The 11,915-nt window shown below is 34.7% G+C and overlaps 1 protein-coding gene across 1 annotated transcript; it reads right to left on the reverse strand.

Moving 5' to 3' along the window:
- Nucleotides 1-1,143: 1,143 nt before the first annotated feature.
- LOC107816686 (uncharacterized) lies at nucleotides 1,144-2,057 on the reverse strand. The gene is made up of 2 exons (XM_016642424.1): nucleotides 1,854-2,057; nucleotides 1,144-1,392 (listed from the first exon to the last, which is right to left on the reverse strand). Exons 1-2 carry the CDS (start codon nucleotides 2,055-2,057, stop codon nucleotides 1,144-1,146), a joined length of 453 nt encoding a protein of 150 aa, XP_016497910.1.
- Nucleotides 2,058-11,915: the final 9,858 nt, after the last annotated feature.

The following is an 11,915-nucleotide window of genomic DNA, read 5'->3' on the forward strand; positions in this document are numbered from 1 at the left end:
CTGAGTTGGCTTCAATTATTATAAACGAGTTACCTGATTTATTTCTATTATTGTTGTTGTAATGTAAGTGACCCGCCTTAGCCTCGTCACTACTTCGTTGAGGTTAGGCTCAGCACTTACCAGTGCATGGGGTCGGTTGTACCGATACTACACTCTACACTTCTTGTGCAGAATTTGGAGTTGGTCCCAGCGGCGTACCATAGACTTGCTCGGATTTCAGCTACTCAGAGGAGACTTGAGGCATAACTGCACAGCGTTCGCAGTTCTGAAGTCCCCGTCTACTTTACTTTAGCTGTGTGTTTGTTTCTAGACAGCTTTATTTTATTCAGGCCTTTATTTGTATTTATTCTAGAAGCTCGTGCACTTGTGACACCAATTCTGGGATGGTATTTAGACACCGTTGTCTTTATGGATTAATCACTATATTTCAAACCGTACTTCCGCATTTATTTATTTGTTATTAATAAATTTAAAGATTGTTTAAAATTGATTAATATCATTCTAGTGTTGGCTTGCCTAGCAAGTAAAATGTTAGGCGCTATCACGGTCCGAAGGTGAGAATTTTAGGTCGTGACAGATATTGGCAGGTTGTATTCATATGTATTTAACAGGTTATATTTCAAGTCAGAAACAGTGTTTAGATGTGTTTCACATTCAGAAACCATATACAATCTCACATCTAAACATGTTTTGTATTTAGATATATTTAAATGTATTCAAAAACATGAATGATTTATGATGAATGGCATATGAAATCTATTTACAATACACACATATTCTGACATTTTGTATTGATATGTAATAGTCTTATTGTAATTATGTATTCAGATTTAATACACCAACTAACTATATCCATAATATATTCACGCAAAAATTCAAAATGTATTATTTCAAAATGTAACCTGAATCTATGACACATCGTTATAACACTAATACAAGTCAGAATGTGAACTAAGTCCTACGTGGAGAATTTCTACAAGTACGCTTATTATGACCTTCATGCCCACATATACTATATGAATGTTGATTTTTCTTCTGTTGCAATTCACTGAACGGCTTATCGCGCTTCTTCTTTGGCCTTCCAGGAGGTCTTTTCCATTTAAGTGGTAAGACAACTTCCTCTGATATATGTGTTGGTATATTCTATTCATTTCGGTCTGGCAGCGGATACACGGGCACCTCATATGTCATTACAACAGACTTTGGTTTGTAATAGTCAGAGCAATAATCTTCTGGCATTAGAAACTTGCTCTTCAAGATAGCCCAAGCGTGTTGGCATGGTAATTCATCAACTTGGAACCGCCCACAACTGCATTTTCTCTCTAAGAGGCACACAGTGTAATGCCTTCCTTCATCGTTCACTGTATACAAGTATTCGGTCGATGGTACCACCTACATTTAAATATAGACCAATTAGTTTAAAATACTTTTTAAAAAATTATTTATATATCAAAGAATAGACGTATTAATTACAATATAGATATATAATTGAAATATAATTTAAATATACAGCATTAAACTTTTATTTAGCTTTCAGAATCATCATATATATTTAATTCAAACAAATTTGTATTGAATACAAACATATATGTATATATAAAATACAAAGAAATACATTGAATACAATGGAATACATTCTATATGTAGGCTGGCAGAATATTAAAGATTATTACATCTTGACTGGTGAATACAGTGATATACAGTAACTATCTGCTTATGAAGTGCATATGGTTAGAAACAAAACCATTAAATTCAACTAACGATACAATTAGCGTAAGTTCTGTATTTTGAATAGTAGAAATTGATACCAGGGATAAATATAGGATACAATGACTTATAAAAAAATAACTTACAGTCATGCGTGTAGACATTGCCTCATTCAAGGTAAGCATATCTTGGTAGTTTTTTCCAAGCGTTGTGTATGTTTGTGAAGCTTCTTTCCGATTGCTGCAATTCCAACGTCCAAACATCTTCCTAACTTCTTCGAGGAAGTCGTATATTGGCAATTCCCTTGCTGACACAAGTGCGACATTGATTGACTCAACAATATTTGACATCATGGTCCATCCTCTGTTAACAGGTGCATACAACCTAGCTCACTTTTCGTATCCAGCTAACTCCAAGTATTCTTTCACCCTAATATCTATCTTCTCCACCTTCTCCATTAGACTATCAAATTCAGCCTGTGTGTATGCTTTTTCCATCGAGAAGTATATCTCGCTCAACTTTGAATGACTCTTTTTAAATTTCTTATATACGTTGTTCCATAGATGCCATATACAAGCAAAATGTGATACCGCTGGATACACTCTTGATACAGATTTGATGATACTCTCATTCCTATCTGAAACGATGCACATGTTTTCCCTCTCACCATATGCTTCCTTGAATTGCTCAAAGAACCACGACAAAGCAGCATCGTTATCTAAATCAATAACACCATATGCTAGTGGCAGTATATGACCTGTAAAGACAATTGCATACATATTATAAATATGTATTTCAATCTTTAATAGGCAGTAATATTATCAAATTTCATTATAATCCCCATACTCACCTGCACCATCCAACGTGCTGGCCAAGACGAATGTCCCGGTGTAATACGATTTTAAGTGGCTTCCATCCACAACCACAATGGGTCTACAATGATCGAACCCCTTTATAAAGGCATACAAAGATATATACACATACATGAACTAATTTTTTGGCGATTTTACCATTCTAATGTGTGAACTAGGATATGTCATATCCATTGTATATAAGTATCCTGATAATTTATTGTATGAATCAACTGGTTCACCTCTAAAAAAATTTATTGCCTTTTCTTTAGTCTGCCACGCCAACATGTAACTAACATCTACACCAAAATCTGATTTCACATCATCAATTATATCCTTTGGGGTGTATTTCCTCTTATGATTAGTAAGCTTGGACCTAATCATACCACCGATAAGACTGCTACTTGCTTGACGTTGCTCATACACCTTATCCTTCAACGGACATGTATGCTTATCATTGAATTCTCTCACAGCTATACATTTATGATTTGTTAATGCTAGATGCCTTAAACCTCCATTCACAATCCTCTGATATACATAATAATGTATAGCTGCAAATAATATTTTTACAATATATACGATGAGTATAAATGATCAACAATTCACTAATATAATGTGAATACATTGTTACATATATATATATATATATATATATATATATATATATATATATATATATATATATATATATATATATATATATATACACATTATTATAAAATACAAACATATACATGTGAATAAGACTATAATTATATATATACATTTAAATATCTATAAAAACATCTAAAAACAAACAACGAAAGCCACTATAATATCTATTTTTACCAGTAAAATACAGATGAATACATTTGTATGAAATACGTAGGAACTCCGGTGAAAGTCAAGAATATACATCCAAACACATCTGAATACATATAAATAAAAATTCTACCAAGAATATAATATATAAAAAATCTCAAAATACAAATGTCTACATGTGATTACGGCTGTAGTTATATATATACAATCACATACGTATAAATACATCTAAGAACATCTAGTGAAAGTCACTGTAATAAATATTCATCATTAAAATACAGATGAATACATGTATTTGAATGTCACATTAATAATTATTATATGTTTAATATTTGAAAGTTATGTAAATACACCCAAACAAATCTAAATACATCTAAATACAATTTAAATATTCTGCCATGGAAACAATATACAATTTCACACTCACTTTACACAATAATGCATTTGAATATAACTTGATGTTTAACAAATTATAGTTAAAAACGCTCATACCTGATAGTATTAGACCTATCTACCCGGAATTAAAATCTTTCAGATATTGCATAATACTCCATCACCTGTTTCAATGTAGCCTTATCCTTATATACTTGCCCAGCCATAACCTCTCTTTGATTAGTTTTTGAAATAATCAAATCCGTGTCCAATTCGAACACCTCAATTGGTTCTCCTGAGTTGAAAGACTGTATAGCAAGTGTATAATCTGTATCAAAATTACACCTTTGATTTGCTTCGTCAAGTTGCACAATGTCGCCTTCAATTAAACTACCTCCAACTATAACTTCATTGTCAATTGTAGTTATGTACAAAGGATACATCCCGAATTCTCTGTTCACCCTTTTCAACTCTACATACACCCTGTAACCCATGTCGTTATGTATTTCCATTGGCGTGCAATTTCCATCTACTTTATATTCAATTTTGATTGACTTTGAGCGCAAATCTATGTTGAGTTGTTTAAAAATCGCAGCAACCAAATCATTGTACGACGCAAACTCCTTTATTAGTATCCCCTCAATCGAATAATCGACATAGTTCCTCTCACTGTCCCACTTGCCAAAATGGCACAACAGAACGGTTAAACTTGCCATATGTAAAATTGAATTACACCGATTTATGTATATAATTGTATAAATTTTCTGTTTTATTGCTTGAAAACAGAAACACCCACGAAACAAAATCAACAGAAAATGGAAGAAACAGACGATCGGCCACTGCTCTGTTTTGATGTATCTATCATTTTAGAAAAAAATTCAGATTAGCGTCAAAAACAGATTATGGGTGATGTAATTGAGTTAGTTTAGTTATATTAGGTGTCTATAATGTTAATTGATTCACTTTTCGTTTAAAAAAAACTGAATAGACCATGAATTGCGCTATTTACGTTACTGTATTCAGTCGAATACAGTCGAATATAATAATCTGTATAGCTGTAGTCCCCTGTTTCACGCCAACATTTGCTACTGTATTCATGAATACAGTAGCTTAAATATATCGAATACACTCTTAAAAAACTGAAAACATAGCTATAGGAAGTAATATAGTAAATGGTAGCTAGCTAATAACCACTAAACAATAATGGTTTGTGAAAATTTCTCTTGTTTAAACCCTATATTTGTTTTAAAAAATTCATTGAATATATACAAATTATTAATTTAGAATTCTATAACTTAAAATAATAATAATTCTGAACGTATAAAATTCAAATTCTGGCTCCTCCTCCGAGCAACACTCAACAGAAGGCCCACGAATATTTATTTAATAGATTAATTAGGCCGGTCCAATACATTTTCCTAAAGAAAAAAAATATAAAAACCTATATATACAGTTGTACACAACAGATTTCAGAATAGCTTTCCTTCTAAGGACTAACATTTCCAATAGATACTCATACTCATATTCTTCTAATTTATGTGATACTTTTTACTTTTTAAGAGTTAATTTGATTAATTTTTAAAAATAAATTAGATTAGATGATCAAGCCAATAAAATTAAAATTTAAATATTAAAAAACTATACGAAAAGTACTATTTATAATTTTTCTTATGTCAATTTAATTAAAAACAATTAAGATGTTGATCATAATTTACATCGTTTACATCTCGAAAAGCAAAAAATATCACGTAAATTGAGTCCAATGATAGTGAAGATGTATATAGCTGTGTAGAATCTTCTAGAATCAGTTATGTAGTTAGTCAGTTAGTTTAGGTTGTTAGTTAGCTGATACATCATCTATATATGTATGTGAATACACTGTACAGAAATACAAGAGAGAAAATTTTCATTTCATTTCTCCCTTTCAATATTTCTCTCTCTAAGACATTCAACTCCACAATCTCTTCTGCCGATTAGGGTTCATCAATTACCCCCAAAATCAACATGGTATCAGAGCGATTAATCGTGATTGCGAGTACACGACACTGATTCTGGGAGACTCTGTTAGTTCAACGATTCAATTAATAGGTGAGTTAAAAATTGAGATTCAACAATGGCGGCAAAGACATATTTGGACCACAATCATCCATTGTTCCTTTATCCTTCAGACACGACGGGAGCTCCGATAATATCGATCCAGCTGACTGGTTCTGACAATTACATCACCTGGACTCGAGCGATGTAAATCCAGCTGCTTGGGAAGAACAAGCTAGGGTTAGTCGATGGGACTCTAAAAAGGGAGATTTTGATGCAGAACTAAGTCATCAGTGGGATCGATGTAAGGCCATCATTTTAGGATGGATCATGAGCTCAGTATCAAAGGAATTGATAACAGGGATTGTGTATGCGAAGAATGCTAGAGCTGTTTGGGAAGATCTGAGGGAACAGTTTGATAAGGTGAACACTTCACGAGTGTATCAACTGCATAAGGCAATAGCTACAATTACTCAAGGAACTGATAGTGTGTCAGTGTATTTCTCCAAACTTCGTAATCTCTGGGATGAATTTGACAACATGGTGCCACCTCCATGTGATTGTGCCAAGTCTAAAAATTTCATTGAATTCATGCAAAAACATAAGGTCTTACAGTTTTTGAAGGGCTTGAATGAAACCTACGAACAAACTAGAAGCCAAATCCTGATGACTAGCCCTACACCAAGCATTAATAAGGCATATTCAATGCTGGTTGAGAGGGAAAGCCAAAGATCAATGGCCAACATCATGACAGTAGAGGATGCAAGTGATTCTGCAGCTCTTTTGGCTGGTAAGGGTGATATGCACCAGAACTATCAGAGACCAAAAAGAAACTGGAATACGCAATGTGACTATTGTAAGATGAAAGGTCATACGAAGGAAGGATGCTACAAAATTATTGGATATCCTGCAGGTTTCAAAGGGAAGAAGAAGATAAACAATGCATATAATGCTTGTGCTGAAAACAATCACCCCAATGTAACTGCTGGAAATACAGGAGGCATTGGTCAACCTGGGGGATTTAACAAAGGAGAAATGGCCAGAGCACCACAATTGACCACAGAGCAGTATGATCAGATCATGAAGATGCTGAGTCTGAATATCAATCGAGAACCACAACAGGAAAATACAACCAACATGGCAAGTAATGCTTATTCATTTCTTGTTGATATAGCAAAGGCACACTGGATAATAGACACGGGAGCAACCAATCACATGGTTGCAGATCTAAGATTGTTGAATAATGTTAAAGCAGTTAACACTAAAGACACTAAAAAAGGTTAATCTACTAAATGGGGAAGTAGTACCGGTGACACATATTGGGAATTGTAGAGTCACAGGAATAGGGGAAATCAAAGATGTGTTGTTTTTACCTGATTTCCAATACAACTTTATGTCGGTGTCTAAGGTGACAAGGGATCTTAAATGTCTGGTTGCATTCTACCCTGACTTTTATTTGTTCCAGGACCTCTTCAATGGGAGGCGAAGGGGATTGGTAGAGAGAAAGATGGACTTTACCTAGTAGTATCACAAATAAATAAATGTCACGACCCAAAATTACACCACAGGAGTCGTGATGGCACCTAGTCTTTAAGACTAGGTAAGCCGATTTTCATTACATTTTTGAAGCAATTTTTTTTTGAAACTAAGTAATAAAAACTAACAGCGGAATAAATATGAATATATAACATCCCAAGACTGGTAGTACTGAGTCACAAACTTTAATTGAATACATGGAATGATCACGAGAACCGAATATACAATACTGTTTGGTTACAAATTAACAGTACAATGAAATGAAAGGACTCCAAGAGACTGCGACGGCCAAGCAGCTTTACCTTGAATCCTTACGATCGCGCTTTAACTCTGCTCAAGTCCAATATCTCCAATACCTGGCTCTGCACAAAAATGTGCAGAAGTGTAGTATGAGTACGCCACGGTCGGTACCCAGTAAGTATCAAGACTAACCTCAATGGAGTAGAGACGAGGTACAGTCAAGACACTCACCGGTCTAATAACATGTACAATATAATATACAAAATAATAGGAAACAAATAATAATAAGGGCAGGTTAAAACAACCAGTGATATACACAACAGACAACAAGAATACCATTGAAATCACTCAACAATTAATAAACACAATCACACCCAATTAAATCAAGTCCTTCAAATAAATGTCTTTCACATATAATTCTTCCAGATAACTCTCTTTCAAATATAATTTTCTCAAATAATTATTTTCCAAATATAATTCTTTCAATAAATCTTTTCAAATATAATTTCCTCAAATAAATATCTTTCAAATACAATTCTTTCATATAATTCTTTTTGAATAAAAATCCTTCCAAATAAATATTTTGAATATAATTCTTTCAATTAAAAAGTCATCATGTGACACCTCATTTCATAATCATAAAAAAAAATACGGGTCTCAGCCCATTTTTATATTTTTCGTAAACACGGGTCTCAGCCCATTTTTATATTTCCACGGCACCCCGTGCCCATAATTAAATCATATCATAATTGCACGGACAATTCACGTGCCAATTATCATCATCATTTCATCACAGCACCTCGTGCCCAAATTTCATATCATAACTGCACGGACAATTCACGTGCCAAATATCCTCATTATTTACTCACGGCACCTCGTGCCCATATTTCATTTTATAATCCGTCTGGCAATAGCCACAGGCTCTCAATTTCAAAATAAATCAGATTGTTATCGATTTACCAACAACAAGACAATTTGCACAAGGTATAAAAATAAACACAGGAAAATCACAACATCACATAAAATTTATCAACACCACATCCCCACATCATCACATATCGTCCCTGACAATAGCCACCCTTATCGCTCATATTGCCACCCTTATCACTCCTATAGCCACCCTTATCGCTCCGCCCAGACAATATCAATAGCCACCCTTATCGCTCTTATAACCACCGTTATCGCTCCGCCCAGACAATATCAATAGCCACCCTTATCGCTCCTATTTCCATCCTTATCGCTCCTATAGACACTATTATCGCTCCTATAGCCACCCTTATCGCTCCGCCCATACAATATTCCAACAAACACACAACAATGAAATGCCACCCTTATACCCACATAATATCAACAGTGAAATGACACCCTTATCTCCCCAAAATAATAACTCACACAACACAACAATTTACACTGAAATTTAACACGACAATATAATAAATTCAATTCATATCACAATTTTCCAAATGGCCACAACCAGATTCCAAATATGTAACAAAATCAATTAGCTTCACAACAAATAGCCCAAGGCTCCACACAATGTATATAACACCCAAAAACAATCAATAGAGATAGAAATTACTCAGCATAAAGCAAAACCTTCATTAATACAAATTTAGATAATTATATTAATACTTATTCTTAAGCTCGCTTAAATTAATTATTTGCATAAGAAAATTCATATTGGAATTAGTTTCCAAGAAATATTAAACCAACTATACTCACGAAATTTCATATATATTTCAAGTAACAATCACATCAAATTATCATATAAAAATAAATTCAACAATAAGGATTTAGGCATGGCAAACAGATGATTTAATAATTTTCCATAATTTTCTAATTTACTACACAATAATGACTAAAACTTTAATTCAATGAATTTTGCACGTATAAGCCTGAGTACGTACTCGTCACCTCGGGTACACGGCTTTTCACATTTTACAAATGGCACATAAGACTCAATGCCTAAGGGGTAATTCCCCCACCCGAAATTAAGTAAGACACTTACCTTTTTGAAGTTAGGCCGATATTCTAAAATAGCCTTCTTGCTTGAATTGACCTCCGGACAGCTCAAATCTATGCAAATTAATTGTATAACTCCATTAAAATTCGTCGGAAACAATTTCGGATAATAATATGTCGACTTAAAAATTTATTCAAAAAGCCAACAAAAGTAAATGTGGGACCCGCCCCTCGAACCCGACATAATTTTCATGAAATCCGAACACCCATTCCGATACGAGTTCAACCATATCAATTTTATCGAATTCCAATAACAACTTGACCTCCAAATCTTAAATTTTTGGTTTTTTGGAAGATTTTACTTTCCTCCATTAAATCCGAATTAAATGATGGATTCAAAGAAATAATCATGGAAATTAATCAAAACTGGATAAGAATCACTTACTCCAAACACCTACGCAAGAATCTCTCCGAAAATCGCCTTCTACCGAGCTCTCAATTAGATTTTGAGTTATGAACTCAAATCTCCATTTTTGGGACTTTTAATTCTGCCCAGATAGGCCTTCTTCGCGTTCGCAAAGGCCAAAACCCAACTGCCTCAAATCCTTCATCGCATTCGCGACCTCCTCGTCGCGTTCGCGAAGTCCAATTATTTCTGCCCCATCATTTCCTCTTCGCGTTCGCGAACTCCTCGTCGCGTTCGAGATGACCAGCTGACCAACACCTTCGCATTCGCGTTCGCGAAGGCCAAACGACCCCAGGCTCCATTCTTCCTTTCTTCTTCGCGTTCGCGTTGTCTGGGCTGCGTTCGCGAAGGCTAAACCAACAGCCCCCCTCAAATTCCTCTTCGCGAATGCAGGACTCCCTTCGCGTTCGCGAAGAAGAAAACCAGACTTCAGCAACAGCAATCCAAACAGCTCCAATTTGGTCCGAAACCACCCCGAAACAAATCCGAGCCCCTCGGGACCTCGACCAAACATACCATCAAGTACCAATATATCATACGAACTTAGTTGAACCTTCAAATCACCTCAAACAACTCTAAAACCATGAGTCATACCCCAATTCAAGCCTAATGAACTTTGAAATTTCAAATTCTATATCATGTGCCGAAACACATCAAATTGATTCGGAATGACTTCAAATTTTACACACAAGTCATAAATGAAATAACGGACCTATTCAAATTTTCAGAATCGGATTCCGACCTCGATATCAAAAAGTCAACCCCCCGGTCAAACTTCCCAAAAATTCAACTTTCGGCATTTCAAGCTTAATTCCACTACGGACCTCCAAATAATTTTTTGTACACACTCCTAAGTCCAAAATCACCATGCGGAGCTATTGACATCATCAAAATTCTATTTTGGAATCGTTTGCTCAGAAGTCAACTCTCCGGTCAACTCTTTCCATTTAAGCTTCAAATTAAGGATTGTTCTTTTAATTTAATTCTGAATCTTTAGTAAATCAAACTCGATCACACCCGCGGGTCATAATACATATTGCAAAGCTACTCGAGACCTTAAGTCACTAAATGGGACGTAAACTCTTAAAATGATAAGTCGGGTCATTACAATAAAGCAGCTGGAGCAGAACCAAGGGAAGTTACAATAGGACTAACAACACAAGGAAATAAAGAAGAAATAATGGTGTGGCACAAGAGATTGGCACATGCTTCAGGAGGAGCTATGAAAAAACTTCTAGGTTACAACTTAGAAGTATGTCAATGTGTAATAGATAGCTGTGATGTATGTCCACTAGAAAAACACCACAGATTACTTTTTTCTTCAAGTACTAATAGATCAAATAAGGTGTTTCAATTGTTGCATTTGGATGTATGGGGCCCATATAATACACCAACTTTTGATGAAAATAAGTACTTCTTAACGATAGTATATGACTATTCTCGTGTGACATGAATTTTTCCGCTAAAAGTTAAATCAGATGTCATCATAGTCCTTAAAAGTTTCCTTAAAATGATTGCTACAATAGTGCAGTGGTTCAGGCAGTAAGGTCTGGTGTCACACCTCCTTTTTCCAGGGCAATGGTGTCAAAGGAGTTTTTCCAATTTAAGTGACATTAATCGAAATGGAATTATTTATTAGATTCAGAGCCGCCACTTGGGATAATTTCTGGTGTCCCAAGTCACCGGTTTATTTTAAATCCCAAATCGAGGAAATTTGGTTCTGTTTTACGGTCCGCGAACACAGAAGACCGGGTAAGGAATTATGTTAACCCGAGAGAAGGTGTGAGGCACTCTCGGATTCCATAATTTTAGCACGGTCGCTTTAATCATACATGGCTTAATTAAATTATTTAATTACTCATTTTAGAACCTATGTACATTTACCTTTTTACCGCTTTTAATTGCTTGATTATTCATAATTATGAAATTATCTTGAAAACGAATCA

Source organism: Nicotiana tabacum, chromosome 22 (genome assembly GCF_000715075.1).
Source record: "Nicotiana tabacum cultivar K326 chromosome 22, ASM71507v2, whole genome shotgun sequence".
In the NCBI taxonomy this organism is placed as follows: Eukaryota; Viridiplantae; Streptophyta; class Magnoliopsida; order Solanales; family Solanaceae; genus Nicotiana; species Nicotiana tabacum.